Source organism: Sorex araneus, chromosome X, assembly GCF_027595985.1.
Source record: "Sorex araneus isolate mSorAra2 chromosome X, mSorAra2.pri, whole genome shotgun sequence".
NCBI classification, from domain to species: domain Eukaryota; kingdom Metazoa; phylum Chordata; class Mammalia; order Eulipotyphla; family Soricidae; genus Sorex; species Sorex araneus.
Window position 1 is genome coordinate 119,446,592 of NC_073313.1, and position 23,620 is coordinate 119,470,211.

General features: G+C 48.1%; 1 protein-coding gene and 1 non-coding gene across 3 annotated transcripts in view; one reads left to right on the forward strand and one right to left on the reverse strand.

Moving 5' to 3' along the window:
- SEPTIN6 (septin 6) overlaps nt 1-23,620 on the reverse strand; it is a 138,676-nt gene that overhangs the window by 84,033 nt on the left and 31,023 nt on the right. For both annotated transcript variants that reach the window (XM_004614456.2, XM_055121016.1), the window contains exons 2-3: nt 21,658-21,772; nt 7,090-7,285 (exon numbers count right to left, since the gene is read on the reverse strand). In XM_004614456.2, the coding sequence (XP_004614513.1) occupies nt 7,090-7,285; nt 21,658-21,772 (311 nt within the window). The remainder of the gene's footprint in view (nt 1-7,089; nt 7,286-21,657; nt 21,773-23,620) is intronic.
- Nucleotides 4,016-4,138, forward strand: LOC129400245 (small nucleolar RNA ACA64). Its single transcript, XR_008627556.1, has one exon. It is a non-coding gene; the product is annotated as a small nucleolar RNA ACA64 (small nucleolar RNA).

Consider the following 23,620-nt stretch of genomic DNA (forward strand, 5'->3'; position numbering starts at 1 on the left):
ATGAGCAATGGGATAACAGTGACATCATCATCCCGTTGATCGTTGGTTTTCTCGAGCGGCCTCAGTAATGTCTCCATTCGTCCTAGCCCTGAGATTTTAGCAGCCTCTCTTTACTCGTCCTTCCCAACGGTGCTGCATTGGAGGCTCTTTCAGGGTCAGGGGAATGAGACCTATCATTGTTACAGGTTTGGGCATATGAATACGCCACGGGGAGCTTGCCAGGCTCTCCGAGGCGGGCAGGAAGCTCTCGGTAGCTTGCCAGGTTCTCCAAGAGGGAGAACTAGGCTATAGGATGTCTAGAGAGAGAGAGAGAGAGAGAGAGAGAGAGAGAGAGAGCTTTGCCACAACCATCCAATGTAGATAGCAATGGCAATGTAGATAGTAGCGATAGCATCATTTCCAGGTGATAATACTGAAACTTGAAGAATTAAACTCTCTAATCCAAGATCTCTGAGCTACTATGTTACTATGTGGCACAATGGAGTTTCCCTTCTCTCTCTTTCCCTCCCTTCCTCCCTCAGTCCTTGCCTTCCTTTCTTCCTTGTGCAGGGGATCAGACTCAGAGCCTCACATATGCAAGGCTAGTACTCTCCCACAAAGGGACATGGAAGATGGGAGTTTGAACCCAGGTCTGTCTGCAGCCAAACTTCTACATTCCTAAGCATGCCCCTTCCTAGCCTGTCTTTCTTTTCTTGCCCTTCCTCCTCCCTACTCCCTCATTTTAGGTCACATCCCGCATCAGTGCTCAGGATTTACTCCTGGCTTTCAGCTCGGAGATCACTCCTAGAAGGCTGGGGGACCATATGGGGTGCTGAGGATTGATCCCGGATTGGCCGTGTACAAGATGAAGCGCCCTACCCACCGTGCTATTGTGGCGGCCCCTCTAAACTATCTATTTCCCTCTTGTGTTCCTTTTTCTCCAGCATCCTTTAAATGGTGGCTTCCTCAGAATCCACCCTTGTCCCTGATCTTCTCCATTTTGCCAGGCATCCTGGGGGAATGCAGGCCATACTGATGTCCAGTTCCAATGCAGCTGCACTGACATATCTATGCCCAGATGGTCCTGGCAGAAAAATGCTGCTTTTTATTACAAATCCCTGGAGTTTACTCCATGCCTGCTCCCCATCCCAACTGCAGAAAGCCTTTTCATTTCCACTTATTTGAGTTTGCATTATTTGATTTTCTATGCATATGCATCATATTTGTAACTGGGACAAACAGGAAAGATATTAAAATATAATGGAAATAGTAGATTTGACTCTTAAAGGGCCAGATCAGTTTCGTTCTTTCAAACCTCTAATATCAAAGCATTTCTGGGGCCGCAGAGGTAGTCAAGGAGATCTAAGGCACTTGCCCTGCCTTCCGTCAATCCTACTTCAATTTCCAGCACCACATAGGGGTCCCTTGAGCACCACCAGGGGTTACTGCTAAACAAAGAACAAGGAATAGCCTCTGAGCACCGCCAGGTGTGGACCCCAAACAAACCAACAATCTAAGATGTTTCCCACGTTCCCATGTAAGTTAGTGAGAGAACTTGGAGAGCTGATAGTAAGTACTCACTTAGTGGTCTAACCATTCCCTTGCCCCAGGGCCTAAGCGACTGGTCACTAGTCAAGGTCACTACAATAAACAAGTCTAATAAAAAACATAAGTATGCAGCACAATAGCTAGAATTTGATATCAACCTGGATGTCCAAAGATCATGAAGATGTGGTACATATATGCAATGGAATACTACACAGCAGTGAGGGACGATGAACTCATGCAATTTGCAGCAACATGGATGAACCAGAAGATAACATGTTAAATGAAGCCAGAAGAAGGATAAATACATGATCCCGTACTATCTGTAATACCAAACATGTACTATCTGTGCATCTGTATGTATATACAAATGTTGTACTGTCACTCCAACCTTCTCCTGCTATCTAAATCCATATGTTCACCTGCCTGCCATGTAAGAACCTCCTATTTCTCCATAGATCAGACGACTTGGGCTTAGCCTTCTAAAACAAGTGGGTTTTTTTGTGTTGTTTTAGGGCTACACCTGCAGGGTTCAGGGTTTACTCCTGAGACTGTGCTCAGGAATCCCTCCTGGCAGTGTTTAGGGAACCCAATACAGTTTAGGGATTGAATAGAGATCAGCCATGTGAAGGCAAGCACCTAAACCCCTGTATTATCTCTCTAGTCCCAGAACAGAGTTTCTGTTAATACAAAACCAAACAAACAACAAACAATTCCAAAATAAAATCTAGTTCAGGGCCGGAGGTAGTACAGCAGGGAAGATGCTTGCCTTGCATGCAACAAAACCAGGTTCAATTCCCAGCACCACATAGGGTCCCCCAAACGCCTCCAGCAGTGGTCCCTGAGTGTAGAGGAAGGAGGAAGCTCTGAGCACAGCAGAGTGTAGCCCAAAATACAGAAGACAAAAACCCTAGTTCTGTTTATATTAACTCTACATTTTTCCCAAGTCAGATATCTGAACCTCACTCTAAGTTCTTTTGCCTTCACACTCCAGAGCAAGTCCTGACCAAGTTCCATTGATAGAAAATGTGTAGACTTTGGGACCAGAGCGATAGAAAAGCGGGTAGGGCGTTTGTCTTGCACGCAGCAGACCCAGGTTCGATCCTCGGCATCCCATATGGTCCCCCAAGCACCACCAGGAGTAATTCCTGACTGCAGAGCCAGGAGGAATCCCTGAGCATCCCTTGTTGGGACCCAGAAAAAGCAAAAATAAATAAAAATAAACATGCAGACTTGATCAAATCTATCTCTTCTTCCCTATATCAGTAACTGTTTCACTCCCGAACTTCCATCTCCTAAGTCCAATACTTTTCTCATTGGTCTTGTTCATTTTTAGGATCCCGTCACTTTCTATTGTTCTACATTTTTTCTCCTTTTGATCCACAGCTGGCAGTGCTGAGGAGCTACCCTGGGCACCGTGCTCAAGAGTTGCTGCTGGTGGTGCTCAGCAGGCCCCACCAGGAATCAAACATGAGCCTCCAACAAGCAGAGCCTGTCCTCAGTCTGTTGAGCTATCTCTCTGGCCTCTGCAATTCCACTTTTTAACACCTCCCAGTGGGACGAGAAAGAGAATACAGCAGGGAAGATACTTGTCTTGAACGCAGCAACCCAAGTTCAATCCCCTGAACCACATTTGGTGCCCTGAGCCCCACAAGGAGTGATCCCTGAATGCAGTCAGAAGTCAACACTGAGAGCTACTGAATGTAGCCAATAAAATAAAATAAAATAAAATAGAATAAAAAAATAAACTCTTCCAGTGGCTTCCTTTCTGCATACTCTGGAACCCCTGTCTCCCTGATCTGGCTCCTGGTATTTCTTCAGATTCATCTCTCCCTAGGACTGGAGCGATAGCACAGCAGGTATGGTGTTTGCCTTGAGCGTGGCCAGCCAGGATTCGATTCCTCTGTCCCTCTCAAAGAGCCTGGAAGCTACCGAGAGTATCCTGCGCACATGGCAGAGCCTGGCAAGCTACCTGTGGCGTATCTGATATGCCAAAAACAGTAACAAGTCTCACAATGGAGACATTACTGGTGCCCGCTCGAGCAAATCAATGAACGGGACAATAGTGCTACAGTGCATCTCTCTCTTGCTCAGACCAAGAAATAGCCCAGAGAAGACTCGTATCGTAGAGGACAAATTCCCAAAGGCAACAGAAAGTGAGAACTAAGGCCAGAGTGATGGTACAGCAGGTAGGACTACGCCTTGCACATGTCTGATCCAGCTTGCATCCCCAGCACCACAGGAGTGATTCCTGAGCACAGCGCCAGGAATAAGCCCTGAGCACAGCCAGGTGTTCCACCCACCAAAAAAAGGAAAAAAAAACTGGTCTTCAATAAGATGGAAACCATGGGGATATTGGTGGAAAGAAGTAGACATTGGTGGTGAGACTGGTATTGGAACAGTATAGTCCTGATACTTAATCATGAATAACTTTGTAAATCACGGTGTCGTAATTTTTAAAAAGTTAAGTTAAAAAAATAAAATAATCGGCGCCCGCTGAAAGTCACCTGTGGCCTTGCCCGTGGCCATGGGTGAGACTCGCGCCCAGAGCATGGGGGCTTTAGCTCACCGCCCACTTTTGGTGTGGGGAGGTGAAACCGAGGCCCCGACAGCGCCCGGCGCGACATCCCCCCTCGATCCTCCGTCCCCGCCCAGCGGCGCGACCCCCAGCTCCCCGACCCGGCTCAACCGGCCCGCTTTCTGTCCGCAGGGAACTCGGACCATCGGACCATCGGACCCCGAGAGCCGGCGCCAGAGCTGCGGAGCAGGGGCGGGGATGGGGCCCGCCCCCCCCTTTTCAATAAAGTTGCTGATGTTGTAAAAAAATAATAATAATAAATAAATAAATAAATAAATAAATAAATAAATAAATAAATAAATAAATAAATAAAATAAGGGGCTGGAGCAATAGCACAGAAAGTAGGGCGTGTGCCTTGCTCTTGGCCGACCGGGGTTCGACTCCCAGCATCCCATATGGTCCCCTGAGCACCGCCAGGAGTAATTCCTGAGTGCAGAGCCAGGAGTAACCCCTGTGCATTGCCAGGTGTGACCCAAAAGCGAAAGAAAGAAAGAAAGAAAGAAAGAAAGAAAGAAAGAAAGAAAGAAAGAAAGAAAGAAAGAAAGAAAGAAAGAAAGAAAGAAAGAAAGAAAGAAAGAAAGAAAGAAAGAAAGAAAGAAAGAAAGAAAGAAAGAAAGAAAGAGAGAGAGAAAGAAAGAACGAAAGAAAGAAAGAAAGAAAGAAAGAAAGAAAGAAAGAAAGAAAGAAAGAAAGAAAGAAAGAAAGAAAGAAAGAAAGAAAGAAAGAAAGAAAATAAGAGCTGGAGCGATAGCACAACGGGTAGGGCGTTTGCCTTGCACTTGGCCGACCCGGGTTCGATTCCCAGCATCCCATATGGTCCCCCGAGCACCGCCAGGAGTAATTCCTGAGTGCAGAGCCAGGAGTAACCCCTGTGAGTCGCTGGGTGTGGCCCAAAAAGCTAAATAAATAAATAGATAGATAGATAGATAAATGAATAAATAAAAATATAAATAAAATAAAACCAGTCTTGCACACGAATGCCTAAAGTAGAGACAAAGTGTTCTTTTTTCATTGTATTTTTACCTTTTCTTTTGGGGCCACACCCAGCACTTTTGACTCCGTGCTTCAGGGTCATTGGTGGCATGGCTTGGGGGACCGTAATAGGATGCCAGGGATCAAATACAGTTCATTCACATACCAGGCAAGCACCTTTCCTGCTGTACTATCTTTCCAGTCCAGAGTCATTCTTTTTTAGACTAGCTGAGCCTGACAGTTTCTGGATTAGGGGCAGTACTCAATTAATGTCTGCCCCACACTATTGACATCAACCAGAATCTGGAGGCAACCTGAATGCCCGAAAACAGATGACTGGATAAATATATGGTACATATGCACCATGGGATACTAGGCAGCCCCCAGGAAAAATGACGTCATGAAATTTGCTAATACATGGATGGACATGGAGAGATCATGCTGCGTGGAGCGAGTCATAGCGAGAGGGACAGACAGAAATACGGCACTCTGGGTGGGATATAGAAAAAACATAGGATGAGACCAATACTCAAGGACAATAGAAACAAGGGCCAGGAGGATTGGTCTCTGGTAGGAGGCTGTCCACAAATGTTCAGGGGAAGGGTAGTTAGGGACAGAAAAGGAACCACTATGACCATGATAGTTGGAAATGATCACTCCGGACAAGAAATGAGTGCAGAAGGAGGATATGTACAATAACCTTTCAGTACCTGTACTGCAAACAATAATGCCTAAAAGGAAAGAGAGAAAGAGAAGAAACGTGTCTGCCATGGAGGCAGGCTGGGTGTGGGGTAGTCAGGGGGAAATCGGGGATATGGATGGTGGGAAATGTACACTGGTAAAGGCATGGTTGTTGGAACATTGTATGACTGAAATCTAACCATAAACAACTTTGTAACTGTGTATTTATTATTATTATTATTATTATTATTATTTTCTTTTTGGGTCACACCCGGCGATGATGCACAGGGGTTAATTCCTGGCTCTGTACTCAGCAATAACTCTTGGCGATGCTCAAGGGACCATGTGAGATGCTGGAAATCAAACACGGGTCTGCCGCGTGCAAGGCAAATGCCCTAACTGCTGTGCTATTGCTCCAGCCCCTAACTGTGTATTTCATGGTGATTTAATTTTAAAAAGTGTGTGCTCCATACACTAGAGACCCTGGACAGGTATACTCAAAAGGTACCTTCTTGTATTAGGGAGAAAGATTAGGCCGCACCTGGCTGTGCTCAGGGCTTACTTCCAGTTCTGTGCTCGGGGGTTACTCCTGCCATGCTCAGGGGACCCTATGCGGTGCCAGGGATTGAACTGAGGTTGGCTATGTGCACAGTGCTTTAATCCCTATCTTAACTCTCTGGCTTATGAGAATGGTTTCTGTTTTGCTTGTTTGGCTTTGTAGGTTGGGGTTTGGGATTCACACCTGGCAGTGCTCAAGGTCTTCTCGCTCTGTATAGAGGGTTTACTCCTAGTGTTGCTTGGGGACCCATATGTAATGCCCAGAACAGACCTGGGTTTGGGGTTGCTCCCTGGCAGTGGTCAGGGTATCATTTGGTGCCACAGATTGAACCAAAGTCAGGTAAGTGCAAAGCAAATGCCTTCGCCACAGTCCTATCTCTATGAACCAAGAAAGACACCCTTCTTTTTTTGTGGACTACCAGTCTTTTGTTTCATTTTGGTTTTGTGGGGGCACACCCAGCAATACTAAGGGCTTACTCCTAGATCTACACTCAGGAATTACTACTGGCGCTGCTTGGGGGACCATATGGGATGCTAGGGATCAAACCAACCCGGGTCAGTTGCATGCAAGGCAAATGCCCTACGCACTGTATATCATTCTGCCTCAAGAGACACCCTCCTTGTGGCAAAGTGTATAGGGTAGAGTGATTGTTGGAGTCAAAGATCCAGGTGATATTATGTTGTGAGGTGTCTGTGGCCTGCCTACCCCATGTAGAGAGGGAGTCATCTCCTTCTACTGGCCTCCTACCAGCTTCCGGCTCCCACAACCTCCTTACCTGTCCTCTTTGTTGATCTGATCGCCAAAACCCACTGTGCTAACGATGGTGAGCTTGAGCCCCACGTTGCTCTCTTGAAGGTCATAGGTACTGGCGCGAAGCTGGACTCCAGGCTGTGTGTGCGTGGCTGGCTCACCCTCGAACTTGGTGTTGAACAGCGTGTCCATCAGCGTGGACTTACCCAAACCTGTCTCTCCTGAAAAACAATGGAAGACATCAGGGTGCAGTCACACATGACGATCAAGCAGCCTTGCCACACCATGTTCTGGCGCATATTTCTAAGCCCGAGAAAGAGCACGGAAGACACAAAGTCAAACGTCTCTAGACCTTTATGCCCTGGAATGATCTCAAGTTCAGGGCAAAAGGCTGTAAAAGAACGAACAGCCTCACATTAGCAGGAGTCATCAACAGAGAAAGAGAATCAAGGTTGGGCCATTCTCCTTTCATTCTCCGCGTTTTCTGGGTCACTGGGAAATGGAGTGTGCGTTGCTTTATAAGTCAGGAATATGATGCTCTCTTGGATAAAGGAGATGGGTGCACTGGTGATGGGTGTGATGGTGAAATTATGTTCATGAGAAACTCACATTAATATATCGCAAGCCAAATAATATTTTTTTAATTTTCAAAAAAATATTAAAAATAATCACTTAAGAATAACAATACTGGAGGGGCTGGAGCAATAGCACAGCGGGTAGGACGTTTGCCTTGCACTCGGCCGACCCAGGTTCGAATCCCAGCATCCCATATGGTCCCCTGAGCACAGCCAGTAGTAATTCCTGAGTGAAGAGCCAGGAGTGACCCCTGTGCATCGCCGGGTGTGATGCAAAAAGAAAAAAGAAAGAATAACAATACTGGAAGCAATGATGGAGATCTAAGGCTGAGAAAAAGACTGGACATGGGGCTGGAGCGACTGTATAGTGGGTAGAGCATTTGTCTTGCACCCAGCCAATCCAGGTTCCATCCTCGCACTTCATATGTACACTGAGCACCATCAGGAATGATCCCTAATCTTAATGCCAGGAATAAGCCCCGAGCATTGCAGGGTGGGGCCCCGAAACAAACAGAACATAAAGATAAAGACTTGACTGCAACGCCATCCACTGTCTTGCGTCATTAGATTCTCTCTTATCCATGTCTATCTCTGCAATGACTATCTCTGGGTAGTGCGATTAAGCATTTTTTCTTTAGGCTTTTCTATCTTTTCCAAGTTCTCCACAAGGAACATCTGGAGCTGTAGTGTTCAAGAGCTATTTCAGATTTCAAGAAAAGTGGAAATGGTCTTTCATCAAATAAATATTCTTTCCTTTCTGTCCCACCTGACTTCTCTTCCAGGCATGGACATCTTCAGATCCCCACATGTAATAAACTCTACGGAGACAAGATGTGGGCTGGCTCAGTTCTTGAGTGAGACCATTTATGGCTAAGAAGGAGGAAACAGTAAGCTCCAAAGGCTTTCAGCAATGCCACTCATTGGTTTGATTAACAGGCAGTAAGTAAGATGCTCATCACTGTCATCACTGTCATCCCGTTGCTCATCGATCTGCTTGAGCGGGCACCAGAAACGTCTCCATTTTGAGACTTGTTGCTATTGTTTTTGTCATTGAATACGCCACGGTTAGCTTGCCTTGGCTCTGCCATGCGGGCGAGATACTCTCGGTAGCTTTCCGGGCTCTCCAAGAGGGACAGAGGAATGGAACCCAGGTCGGCTGCGTGCAAGGCAAACACCCTACCGTTGTGCTATAGCTCCAGCCCAAGATGCTCATAAATTAAGTTATCGGAATTTCAGAAGTCTTGACTTTTATAGCAGGGAAATAAGTGAGGGAAGGGCTGTGTGCGACCGGGTTTTGAAGGTCATTTATGAGGAACCCAAAGTTCATCTAGGTACTGGCAGGAACCTAGGAATTGAGAACATGGAAGGAAAACTGGCGGTAAGGTAATGTGGCGTGAGACCACAAGCTAGATGGGACATATGCCCACTGCTTCCCATCTCTACGGACTCCCACTGGGTACAGATAATAGCCAGCCATGGCCATTTGGGAATACCGGAAAGCAGACAGTTAACTATTCATAAGCTTCAACTTCTCTTTCAGTACAGGTTTCCCCTGCTATGCAAAATGAGACCATTTAGGGCCAGAGTGATAGTACAGTGGGTAGGGTGCTTGCATTGCATGCGGCTGATCCAGCATCCATAGGGTCCCCCAAGCACCACCAAGAGTGATTCCTGAGCACAGAGCTAAAAATAAGTCCTGAGCATCACAGGGTGCCTCCCCTAAACCCCACCAAGAAAAGGAGACCGTTGCTCTTTGGTAGGGTTAATAGTTTATGGTTTAGGATCTGGGAATTCTCACATTCCCCCAGCCCCCATAGACCCAGAGGGGCTAGAGCGATAGCACAGCGGGTAGGGCATTTGCCGTGCATGTGGTGGACATGGGTTTGATTCCCAGCATCCCATATGGTCCCCCAAGCACCACCAGGAGTAATTCCTGAGTGCAGAGCCAGGACTAAGCCCTGTGCATTGCCAGGTATGAACCAAAAAGAGAAAAAAAAAAAGAAACATTGACCCAGAGCCCCAAACCAATTCTACCAATCCGAACAAAAAGGAACTCTTTCCTTTCAGGGAGAGGGAGAAATCAGCATCTAGATGCCCTGCTCCTCTGCTTCTGTCACCCTCTTTCCCCTTCCCTTCCTCCTGTCCCTGAGCCGTGAGCTTGGACTTGCCTTCACAGTGGGGAGTGGGTTTGCACTGGGCAGGTCCTGGCCTGTCCAAACAGCTCAACACAACACAGCAGGAACATTCCTATGGGGCTGCCCAGGGCTGGCCTTCATCAACAAAGAGCTTTCAGCCCTCTCCCCTCCTGGAGCGCCTAGCTTTGTACTTGCCACCTCCCCTTGAGGTAAGAATTGTGGCAGTGATCTTTTGTTTCTTAATTGAATTACTGTGAGAAACGAAGTTGCTCGTGATTGGCTTTCAGTCATACACACCCATCCCTTCACCAAGTGTCCACTGCACCCCAATAATGTCTCCAGTTTCCCGCTCTTCCCCCAGCCTGCCTACAGCACACCCTTTTCTTTTTTTCTCCTTTCAGGTATTGTTGTTTGCAATACTTTCTGAAAAGATATCATGCATACCACTTCATCTCCTCTCAGCACCCAGTTCTCATCCAGAATGATCCGTGTTCCACTATACTGTCATAGAGGTCCCTTCTCTGCAATAGCCACCCTACTTCCCCACCATTGTGACAGGTTCCCTACTAAGAACCAATCCTCCTGGTTTTATTTCTACTGTCTTTGCGTATTATTCTCCTATTATGTTTCTTTAGATCCCACAAATGATCTAAAGAAACATAAATGGATCATTCTATGTCTGTCCCACTCACTCTGGAAGTGATTATTTTTTTGTTTTGTTTTGGGGCCACACCCAGCAACGTTCAGGGCTTACTCCTGGCTCTGTGCTCAGGCTTCACTCCTGGCAGGGCTCAGGGTACCCATATGGTGTGAACCCAGGTCAGTTACTTGCAGGGTAAGCGCCCTACCCACTGTACCTTCTCTCTGGCCCCTATTTTGAAGAGACGTGTCTATGGTGAAGAGTTTGGAGGGGGCACCCTGGACAGAGAGGGGGTGGAGTGAAGAGGGGAGGGGGCAGAGAGAAGAGAGTAATGCAGAGAGGGGAGGGGGAAGGGTGAAGGAGATGAGAGGATAAGCGTCAGAGAAAATAGCAAGGAGAGGCCAAGGAGATGTTACGGTGGGTAGGCACGTGTCTAGCATGGATCTGTGTTTGATTTCTGGCATTACATGGTCCCTTGAGCATCTCTGGTTCTCACTCTGGACACCCTCCAGCACCTCCTAGGTTTTCCTGCCTGGCACTGCAGGGCCTCAAGTAGCAGTAAATACTCTTGTCCTGGCACTGAACCAACTGCCCAATTAGTTGAGAATTGTTGAAAGGCCCCCCCTTTGGGCATCCTGAGCACCGTTTGGGAGACCCCCAATAAAATAATCACTGTCACTGTCATCCCGTTGCTCATCGATTTGTTTGAGCGGGCACCAGTAACATCTCTCATTGAGAGACTTATTGTTACTGTTTTTGGCATATCCAATACTCACGGGGAGCTTGCCAGGCTCAGCCGCACGGGCTCGATACTCTCATAGCTTGCCGGGCTCTCCGAGAGGGGTGGAGGAATCGAACTCGGGTCGGCCTCGTGAAAGGCCAACACCCAACCACTGTGCTATCGCTCCAGCTCCAATAATAAAATAAAGATAAGGAAAAAAAGGGGGAGAGGTAGAGAGAGGGGGAGGGGAAGGTGAGAGAGGGAGAGAGAAGAGAGTGGGGAGAAAGGAGTGACAATATCAGGGAGGGGACATAGAAGGGGATTTTAATTCACATTCATGGTGACTCAATTTTAAGAAGAAAGAGAGAGGCAGGGGAAAGGGAGAGAGGGAGAGAGGAGAGAGCAGAGAAAGAGAGCAGGAGAGAACAAGGAAAACATTCAACTGGGTTTGGCTATCCACACCCGATACACACACACCCACACACACACACCCTACACACACACACACACATACACACAAATCATAGCCAGGAGGTCTGACTCATGTGGCTCACCGCTGGGATGCTGGCAAAGGTTCCTCCTTATCCCATCACGTGACTCATGGACTGCTCTACCTAGAGCAGCAAGCATTCTCCCAGAATAGAATCCCCCCTTTTTTCCTCCCTAAAGGAATGGGATGGGAGTGTGTTTTGTGTCCAGAGAGAGAAAAGCTAGGTGAGGGGCTGGACACAAAGCAACCCGGGTTCAACCCCTGGCATCCCATATGGTCCTCTGAGCACTGCCAGGAGCAACTCTGGAGCGCAGAGCCAGGAGTAACCCCTGGGCATCACTGGGCTTGGTCCCAAAACCAAGACCGAAAAAGAAAAGAGAGGAGAGTGGAGTGGAGCAGGGGAGGGGGAGTGGGGAGAGAGAAGAAAAAAGCAGAGCAAAGCAGAGCAAAGAGAAAAGGGAGGTGAGCTGGGGTTACTGGCATGGGAAGGGACAGACTTAGGCAAGATAACAAATATATCTGTGTCTGTGTGGCTGACTGGTTCTCTCTCTCTTACTCACACACCAGGGATGGAAGGGGTGCTGCCTCCTAAGCATCCATGCAGAATTGAGGGGCTAACCATGTTTGCACAGCTGGAGCCAGAGAGGCGCCTCCTGGAGGGCAGGGCACAGCAAGCTGGCAGCAGGAGAAAGGCCCCATGGGCAAACCTGCCAGTGCAAAGGTCCAGGGGAACAGCGGGCAGGAAGAGGCGCTCAGAGAATCCCCCAAACTCAGGCTCTGGCTCTAGGCTGCTCCAGGCTTGGTGTGCCATCGATGTGAAGGGAGGGCGCCCTTCTGCATGGCTGGCACAGACCCAGCCTGAGCCTAGGATGCTGGCTCCTCCCACAGTGCCTCGGTTCCGGTATGTTTGTGAGGGTGTTGCTGGTAACTAGCTCGGATGGAGCAGCAAATTCTCCCACCCTGGAACGTGGAAACACCTGGCACCAGATCCCAGCAGGAAACCCTGAGGAGTCTCCAGGGGGTCAATCTTTCTCATCCCCACCCCTAGGACTTCTTAACCCTTCTTATGTCACTTCCGCCAAGTGTTCTCCCCTGGCTTCAAGGAGGCAGTGCTTCAGGCACCCTCCTTGAAAAGGAATTTGAAAAGGGATTTCCATTTACAACAGGGAAGAAGGGCCGGAGTGATAGAGCAGCAGGTAAGACCATCGCTTTGCACATGGCTGACCCAGGTTCAATCCGTGGCATGCCATGTGGTCCCCCAAGTCCCACCAGGAGTGAAACCCGAGTGCAGAGTTAGCCCTGATCACTAGTGAGTGTTGCCCCCAAACCAGAAATAAAGTAACACCATGGAGTGAGAGTATAGGAGTTAAGGCACTGACTGGCCTTTCACACAGTCAACCCCAGTTTTATTCTTGGCACTGCAGAGGGTCCCTTGAGTTCCTCCAGGAGGGTGATTCCCTGAGCACAGAGCCAGGAGTAAGCACCACAGGAGTATTCAAAACCCAAACCAAAATAAAATAGCAATAGCTGTGATGCTCTGGCTCTGTGCCACAGTCAGCCACCAATATTTGGCAGAGGTTTGCTCCCTTATACCCCACAATGAACCTAAGAGGTAGATACTATTATTTTTCCTTGATTTACAGATGGATTTGCCAACCCAATTTCTAGCTATGTGACTTGGCTCAGCTCTTAGATGCCTCTGGGCATCTATATTCCACATCTAATGTCACCTCGTACAGGGCCACAAAGTAGTATGTGGCTGGGACACCATTTGTACCCAAATAGTCTGACGCTGGAGACCGGGTTTCTAACCCAAATGCTGCAGTGTGTCCTCATAGGCATGCTAGATTGGTTGGTTCAGGCATTCACCGGGCACTGAGAAGGCATCTAAGATGAGCCGGGCGCAGTTCAGCCATGCTAGACAGCCCCAGCCCCTGATCTCCAGGGGCCTATGGTCATCTGCCACTAAAGTCTCTTCAGCTCTGAAAGCTAGAATGAACTGAGAGAAATAGTTCCGAGTTCAACAGGGATGGAGGAGGAGGAGGAGGAGGAGGAGGAGGAGGAGGAGGAGGAGGAGGAGGAGGAGGAGGAGGAGGAGGAGGAGGAGGAGGAGGAGGAGGAGGAGGAGGAGGAAGAGGAGGAGGAGGAGGAGAAAAAGAATAAGAAGAAGAAGGAGAAGGAGGATGGAGAGAAGAAGGAGGAGAGGAGAGGAAGAGAAATAGGAGGTAGAGGAAGAGGAAGAAGAGGTCGAGAAGGAAGAGAAGAGGAGAAGAGAAGGAAGAGAAGGAGGAAGAGGAGGAGGGAGCCAGCTCTGGGGAGGGACAAGGTCATGCTTCAGTTTGTCTCCTTGCCCTCTTCTGTTCGGACTTGTGAAATGTGGCAGGCTGTAGCCAGCACTCCCCGTTCCCTGCTGCCCCTCTCAGCAGCTTCCTTCCCAACACCTGTGGCGGGAGTGATAATAACATGGGAACTGACGATGTACCGACTGTGATGATTGGATTCCTAAGAGCGGGTTGTCAGGGCTTCTCCCGCACATCACCACACGTAGACTGTCTTCAGCACATGTGCAGCAGCTGCATTCCCGCAAGACACGGAGCCGTGGAGCCCTGACCCGGATAGGATCCAGCAATTCTGCACCATCCTCCACCACTGACCTTCCTGCCTCTTCTCCCAGGCCACGAAAAAGCTCAGTGCGTTGGAGCAACGAGGCTTTGCAAGCAGGAGCCCCAGGTTCCATCCCTGGCATTATTTGGTCTCCCGTGAGAACTATGAAAAACAATGCTCCCACCCCAGTATTGAGTAGGGGTTAAGGGGTTATGTTATATTATAGCATGTATATATATATATATACGTCACTGTCATCCCGTTGCTCATCGATTTGTTTGAGCGGGCACCAGTAACGTCTGTCATTGAGAGACTTATTGTTACTGTTTTTGGCATATCCAGTATGCACGGGTAGCTTGCCAGGCTCTGCCGAGAGGGTTCGATACTCTCGGTAGCTTGCCGGGCTCTCCGAGAGGGGCGGAGGAATCGAACATGGGTCGGCCGCGTGAAAGGCGAAAGCCCAACTGCTGTGCTATCGCTCTCTCTCTCTCTCTCTATATATATATATATATAGAGAGAGAGAGAGAGAGAGAAAGAGAGAGAGAGGAAGAGGAGAAAAAGAATAAGACTGAGAAGAGAAGGCAGAAGTAGGAGAGGTGAGAGAAAGGAGAGCAGGGTAGAAAGGGAGAGGAAGAAGAGGAAGGGGAGAAAGAGGAGGAAGAAAAGAAGAGAAGAAAGAGGAGGAAGAAGCAGCTATATGTTCAGTTATAGCCCCCCCAGCACTTGGTTATGGTCCCCAAGCCCCCCCCAAAAAAACCACCTTCTTATAAAAAAAAAACAAAAAACAAAAAACACCTTCTTGTCTTGTAGGCCTCTCTGCCTCCCCACCCCCCCACCCCCGCGCGCCATCCCAAGTTCAACAGAGCTCAATTGAGCCTGGAATTCCGAGCAGCTTCAAAGTAAATATTATCATTGTGACCCTTTGTGCTGCTCCCAGGCATTCCAGGCAGCTGGCATACTCCGAGAACAAAGTCCCCTTGGGGTTCTCTTCCAACAGGTCAAAGCAAGGGGCCCCAGAACATTGGTACTGCTGGTTCCAGGGGTGCCCAGCTCTCAAAGATGTGGGTGTAGCTCTATCCTAGTGATCCCCAAAGCTCAGGGGCTAAGAGTGACTATTGGGGGGTGATTTGGGTTTGGGTTTTGGATTTTCGGCCACTGCGCTCAAGAGTTACTGAGTTACTCCCTGGCGGGGCTGGAGGGATAGCACAGCAGGTAAGGCGTTTGCCTTGCACACGGCCGACCCAGGTTCAATTCCCAGCATCCTATATGGCCCCCTGAGCACCGCCAGGGGTGATTCCTGAGTGCATGAGCCAGGAGTGATCCCTGTGCATTGCTGGGTGTGACCCAAAAAGAAAAAAAAAAGAGTTACTCCTGGCTCTGCATTTCTGGGAGGGCCCAGGGGATCATAGGTGGGGCTGGGGCTTGAACGTGGGTGGACCTACATGAAAGCAAGCGCCCTACCTGCTGTTCTATCGTTCCAGTCCGTAGTACTTTTGTTCTATTTCCTGGGACACACCCGGCTGTACTCAGCGCTTACAGGGCTCTGTGCCACGGACTGAACCCAGGTTGGGCGCATACAAGGCAACAGCCTTAACCCCTGTACTATCTCTCTTGCCACTGTTGGTGTTTTTTGAGGGGGATGGGGGTGGCACACGCAAAGCAAGGGCTCAACCCACTATACTATCATTCCAGCCCCAGATAGTGTTCCTTAATAGGGAGAGAGGAACCTCGGTCTATTCACTAATTATTGTCAACCCCAGAGATTCTGTTGGTGAGATTGTGTGATAAGATGATCCCACCATTGTACCCAGCTGTCTAAAAATAACCACAGTGGGTGCCATTTATGGACACTTCCTTACAATTTGGGCTCTGGCTCATAAATAGTCTCTCTTAATCCCTGCAGTCATACAAGCACAAATGCAGATAAGCACATATGAATGTGAGGGGATTCTCTCCGCCAGGCTAGGGTCTATGAACAGCAGTTCAGCAGAGAATAAGCACTATTGAGATAACAGTACTCTCGGTCAGGGCCAGAGACATAGGGCCAGAGGGGTTAATTCACTTGCCTTACTAGCAGCTAACCAGGAATCAACAGCACCACATGGTCCCCTAAGCATCAGCAGGAGTGAGCACTGAGCACAGAGCCAGGAGTAAAGCAAAAAAACAAACAAACAAAAATGGGGGCTGGAGCAAGAGCACAGCAGGTAGGGCATTTTGCCTTGCATGCAGCCAACCAGGGTTCAATTCCCATCATCCCATATGGTCCCCCGAGCACCACCAGGAGTAATTCCTGAGTGCAGAGCCAGGAGTAACCCCCGTGCATCGTGCCTCACCGGGTGTGACCCAAAAAGCAAAAATAAAACAAACAAACAGAGCCAGGAGTAGTTGCTGGTTTGGTTCAAACTCCTCCCCAAATAAAAAGTCCTTTTGTTTGTATTTTGTTTGGGGACACACACCCAGTTATGCTCAGGACTTACTCCTAACTCTGTGCTGAGGTGTCAGATATGCATATACTAGAATATAAATATGATTACATTTAGTTTAAAGGATTAGTTAGACTAAGCAGAGGGGGTGAATAAATAGACTATGAGAACTTGACTTCCTGGAAAGCCAACACCACAGTGGGGAGAGCTCCCTTGGAGGGGGTCCTGTAACAGCTCTTATCTCTGCTACCTCTTGCAGAGAAGATTCCTTTGAGATAAATGCACTATAGAGATTTCTGCACTGTCCCTTTTGATATGCAAAAGCTTAACTCGGTTAGATTACCATAGACAGGCAACTGCCTGTGTTTGCACTCGCTCTTCCAAAAATTGTTGGTCTAAGAGAATAAGTATGGAATGTGATGGAGAATCAGGGCTCCCAGTGAATTCCCTGACCCCATGCTTTTTTCCCCTCTTTTATGTCTGTCTCCGGCTGGAGTGATAGCACAGCGGTAGGGCGTTTGCCATTCACGTGGCCGACCCATGTTCGATTCCTCCGCCCCTCTCGGAGAGCCCGGCAAGCTACCGAGAGTATCCCGCCCACACGGCAGAGCCTGGCAAGCTACCCATGACGTATTGGATATGCCAAAAAACAGTAACAATAAGTCTCACAATGAGAGACATTACTGGTGCCCGCCTGAACCATCGATGTCTGTCTCATTACTCCTCGTGGCCCCCTGTCTTCAGACCTGCTTACCAAGCTTTAGTCCCCAGCACTCAGGCATCAGTCATATTGAGCTCAGGGGATCACATGTAGTGCCAGGGACAGAACCCAATTGTTGGCATGCAAGAAAATCGCTTTACCAGCTGTACTATCAGTCTGGCCCCACCCTTGGTTTTTTAAATAATCAAAGCCAGAGACCAAAATTTTACACTAAAATGCCCTATCAGGAAGAATAAACATCCTTTGGGGATATATAATGTATCTAAAGAGAACTCTTTTAGGGCTGGGGAGATGGTTCAAACGGCTGGAGCACATGCTTTGCATGCCAGAGTCCTGGATTCCATCCCCAACACCCGGTCCCCAGAGCATAGCCAGGAGTGATCCCCTCAACACCACACCTGGAGTAACCTCCAAGCAAGGTTTATTTGTGACCCCCAAATCAAAAGTAAATGTCTATACTTTATATTACATATCTATATTTTGACTCTGAATATTTGTATCTTGATTTTCTTTATTATGTATTTTCTGTAAATGATAGCCTATAAATATATGCTTTTATATGCCATCTTAAACATGTTCTATTTATATTGCCAGATATAATTGATATAACTTTATTTTTTTTTCCTTTTTGGGTCACACCTGGCGATGCACAGGGGTTACTCCTGGCTCTGCACTCAGGAATTACCCCTGGCCGTGCTCAGGGGACCATATGGGATGCTGGGATTCAAACCCGGGTTGGCCGCGTGCAAGGCAAACGCCCTACCCGCTGTGCTATCGCTCCAGCCCCTGATATAACTTTAACTTGGTTCCCATTAGATGTATGTATATAAGCATACACATATATAGAATCATTTTACAGAAGTGATTACATTTGTATAGGTGACTGGACAGGCAGTAGGCATCAAACTGTGGTCCCCCCTAGTCCTGCAACAGAGGTCAGTTTCAGCAGCCCAACACGAAGCCTGTCCTCACCCAGGTGGTGACAGGCTCCAGTGTCAAGGCTAGGTTAAGCTTGCAGCCTTAGAGCCACTCAAAGTCAAAGCCACACTTGACCTTGACCCAAAATCGGGACTGTGAGAGAAATGACAGGATGGTGAGCAAAGCCAGAGAACAAGATGTGGCAGGCTGTAGGCTGTTTCAGCAGGTAGCTGGGGAAAGGCCTTTACCCGGTCGAGCCCGGTGCCTCCAATGGTTGCAGAACCAGGAGGGCCACTGGTTCCTAAAACATGACACGAAGGGAGAGAAAAAAGAAGGGACTTCTTTGCGGGGACGTGGCAGGGTCTCTTTCCCACCCCTATCCAAGGAACTGGGCCAATTCCATCTCAGTCTACACAAGTAGGAGCAACACAATGGCTGGGTGCAGGTGTCACGGGGGCAAAGTTGATTATTGCTCCCACTCACTTTGCCACTCGACGTGGCTGCCTCTTTTTCTGGGCCGCAACAGGAGCCCACACATCCAATAATGTGTGGACGGAGCTCACACTGGTGCCTGATAATAGAGAGGAAGAAAGCTAGGATGATTTGCACGGCCTTCCTCTACCAGCAGTCCTAGAGCACCACCACTGCACTGGGAGAAAGGGCAGCTTAAAGGGGTCTGTCACTTCAGTTTTCATCTCTACGGAAGTACATGTCACACTGGGCTCCGGGAAGAATGCCAAAGGAAGCCAATACATTTGTGTGGCAAGTTTTCGGTCATCAAATATTACAAGCAATGAGTTGGCTCTCAGCCCAAAAGCGAAGCTTTGTGTGGTTTAAATGGGAGATAGGGCTACGTTAACATTGGGGAGAATCATATTTGATCTTCAAGTTTAACATCATGACTTCTACTTATTTTTCTCTTCCTCGCCTACTAGCAGCTAATCGGGATCGAGAATAGACATCTGGTACTGCAAGAACAAACAGCTGAGATCTGGATGCTAAGAATCCCCCTAACGTGGAATCTGGGGGAGCCCATGTGTTCATCACAAAGGTTCTAGAGCATGTAGGAAAGGACTATTTAGCCCATGATTATGCCTACCTGACTGCCTGTCACCCTTTATTTAGATATGGCTTTGTTGTTCTCTATTTGTCCTTGCGTGTGACCTCATTCCCCTACAGGGAAGCGAAATGATCTATAAATGAATGCTGGGAACAGAAAAGAAGACAAAAATCAAAAAGTCCAAGAAAATGAGCTGCCCTAGTTAGAAAACAGAACTCTAGACTGCACTCCAGTGAAAAATAGCCAATTCTGCTGTGAGGCAAAGCAGCGCCATGAATGAGTTCCCCATATGTTCTAATAAAAATAAGAAAGGGCAATTAGCAAAAGTGTTTGAGTGTTCCAGCCAGTGTGAAAACTGACTTTATTTGTGTACTTATACAGTCATTACGTCATTACGGTTTAGAAGTAAGCCATTGAAATATGCAGGTACGGGGCTGGAAAGATAGTGCAAAGGGTAAGGTGCTTACCTTACATTCAGCCAACCCGGGTTCAATCCCATGCATCCCTTACCCCTGATGCCTGCCAGGAGTGATCCCTAAATTCAGAGCCAGGAATAAGCCCTGACCACCACTGGGTTTGCCACTGCCAATAAATGAACAAACAAATAAGAAAACATGAAGGTGATTATGATTTTACTGCACTGTATGGGAAAAAATGATAAGCTGTGCTCTTTGCAAATCTGGAGTTTTTTCAAGTGTGGGATTATGAAAGATCGTCACGAAAAGGCCTAGAATGTGGCGCTGCTGTCCAGAGTACGCTTTGCATGTGTTGAGTCCTCTGGGTTAAATCCCGGGCGACACATGCACAAATGCATGCAAAATTGTCAAGAGCCAGCGTCCCTCTTATTTGTTTGATTGGTGCTTGACCATTTCAAAAGTGTTCTTCTGCACTCAAGTAATGTTGCTGGTCATCGGTCAGGAAAACAATGAAGGGACAAAGGAGTCGGCCAGACCTAGATGCTCCTTGGACCTCAAGCTCCAGACAGAGCCTTCTCTCACCCCTGTCTTTAGGTCTCCAGTGCCATTCCCCCAGCACACTTCACAGGCTCCAGGGAGAAGCAAAAGGACTAGCATGGTAATATGTCAATTATAAGTGGGTCCTGTGGTGTGAAGTCATTCGTTCACTTGGCAAACAGTAGTGAATTCTTTTTGTACTATGATCAGCACAGCAGTGGGGAGCGTGGGGAGCCCCACACTTGTGACTAAAGATCCAGGCAAGGTGTACTTAAAGGGAAGAAAGAATTTTGCCAGGCGATCATTGCACCAGGGGGGGGGACAAAGGAAATCCAGTCCCAGTCACTGCCCCCAGCTGCTGGGCAGATACATTGGCACAGACACACTCTCCCCTCCCAATCCTACTGACTCCCCATTTCCTAAAATTGAAATGGACTTGACAGTGGGTGTTAAACCAGCCAGTTCCCTCCCCAAATTTCCACTGGATTGCACACAACTTAGCTGCCCTGAAGGTACAGTCTGGTCAGAGAAAAATATCATGATAGCTTACCCAAAAAGGGAGGGGCGGAGCAATAATACAGTGGGGAGGATATTTGAATTGCATGCGGCCGACCCAGGTCCAATCCCCAGCATCCCATATGGTACCCCCCAAACAGCACCAGGAGTAATTCCTGTGTGCAGAACCAGGAGTAAGGCCTGAGCACCGCGGGGTGTGACCCAAAAAAACGGAAAAAAAAAACAGGGGCTGGAGCAATAATGGGATGCTTACCTTGCACAGCTGACCTGGATTCGATAGCTAGCATTACATATAGTCTCCCGAGTCCCAGCAGGAATGATCCCTGAGCCAGGAGCAAGCCCTGAGAACCACAGAGTGTGGCCCAAAAGCCAAAAAAAGGGGGAGGTCACTGGCGAATAGTACAGTGAGTCGAGTTTGCCTTGCATTGTAGCCGACCCAGGTTCCATCCCCAGCACCACATATGTTCTCCTGAGTCTTTCCAGGAGTGATTCCTGAGCACAGAGATGGGAGTAAGCCCTGAGCCCCACCAGATGTGCCCCCCACCCGGAACCAAAAATGATAATAAGCAGAGGTAGGGATGGGTATGGAGCTCAACAGTCGGGTGTTTGCCCTGCAACTGTGCCTTCAGAGGCCCTGTGCACATCTCCCAGGGACTGCCAGACAGAAAGAAAACAAAAACAACACACTGAAGGATCAAAGGAGAGGAGGGGGTGAGAGAAACGGTCTTGCCAATAGATGCGAATGACACATTATTTAACCTAATTACCTGCAAAGCCACATCCCGCCATTAAGGATCCATCTTCTGGAATAGAATTTCCTGCTATGGAAATACTCACCCACACACAGGATGTTGAAGCAGAAGCCCTGGCTCACTGACTTATTCACCAGCTGGTCAGGCAAGCTGTCAAACCCCACATGTCCAGCCAGGGGGACAGTTCGGCAACCTTCGCCCTAATGTGGAGGGGAGAGGGAAGGGAGAACGTTAGGGCTCGTCTCTCCAAGCAAACACTCTCGGTGCTAGGAAGTGACATCCACGCAGGTTAAGGAGCTCAGCTCTTGCTGAGCGCCTCCCAGCTCCCAGTTCAGAAATCATGGATGAATGAGATTCCATGATGAAAGTCCCCAGACGTGCAGATGGAGCAAACGACAGATGGAGCAAATGCAGGGGCGGATGGGCGGGGCCAGGAGGGCCATGCTGGCACTGATGTTTCACAGACTTGCTGGACTGTCAAATCAATGTTTTCTAAGCTGGCAAACTTCCTGGAGACTCAGTTTCTTCTCTGATCTGTCCTCAGAGAGAATCTGACTTACCCGACAGGGGCACCAGGAGCTGCCCACAGTATGATATGGGTTCACATTGCCCAGTATAGTCCAGAGTGTTCGGTAACTATCAAAAGGGACTTGAAAAAAGAGGCAGGGGTCAGGGAGGGAACTGAATATGCCGGAGCACATGTCGTGCATGGAGGAACCCCAGGTTGGATTCCTGGCAACGCCTAGTATTCAAAATCCAATGGGAGCACCCCTCAAGCACTGAGCTAGGAGTAGTCTCCCCAAACCCAGCAGTGCTCAGGGCTTATTCCTGGCTCTGCACTCAGGGATCACTCCTGGGGACACAGGAGACTTGATGTAGTGCTGAAGTGGGGGATTGACTGAACTTGGATTAGCCACATTCAAAGCAAGCATCCAACTCACTGGCCCCATCATACTCATGTTCAAGGGAGGCGATACTCTCCTCACCAGAAGCTTTTGGGACTTGGGAAAGGTAGCAGAGCTTAGAAATGAGATATTCTGAATTCAGGGGCTCTTGAGAAAGAGTGCAATGGGCTGGAGGGCAGGTTTCTATTGCAGGAATCTCAGGTTTGATCCACAGCACGTCATGGTCTTTCAAGGACCACCAGAAGTGACCCCCCACCCCAAGCACCACCAAGTATAGTTTCTCAAAAAGAAACCCCAAATAAAGAACTCTGTAAATCACGGTGCCTAAATTTAAAACAAATTTATTTTGGTTTTTGGGCCATACCCAGCAGTGCTCAGGGAATACTCCCAGCTCTCCACTTAAGAATTATTCCTGGCAGTGTTTAGGGGACCATCTGGGATGCGGAGACCAAACTTAGGTTAGCCGCGTCCAAAGCAAGAGCCCTACCAGCTGTATTATCTCTCCAGCCTCTGAATTTTTTTCTTTAAAAAATTAAATGAAAGAGAACTCTGTGCTAGTACAGCAGGTAGAATATTTACCTTGCATGCGACTGACCAGGGTTTAATCACCAGCATCCCATATGGTCCCCTGAGCACTTACAGTAGTGATTCCTGAGTGCAGATCCAGGAGTAAACCCTGAGCATTACCAGGTATGACCAAAGAATGAATTCGTCAGAGGGATTATACAACAGTTACAGCACTTGCCTTGCACATGTCCCACCCAGATTCAATCCCTGCCATTCCATATGGTGCCGAAACACTGCCAGGAAAGATCCCTGAGCAGAGAGCCAAGAATCACCTCTGAGTTTTGCTGGATATGGCTCAAAAGTCAAATTGAAAAAAAAACTGAATGTTAAATGGAGACTTAATTTTCCCTAAATATTTACTGAAATAGAAAATCAACAGAATCTGGAAAAATACCCGAATGCCCAAGAACTGATGACTGGTTAAAGAAACTTTGGTACATCTATACAGTGGAATACTATGCAGCTGTTAGAAAAGATGAAGTCGTGAACTTTGCATATAAGTGGCTCAACATGGAAAGTATCATGCTAAGTGAAATGAGTCAGAAAGAAAGAGACAGACTAAGAAAGATTGCACTC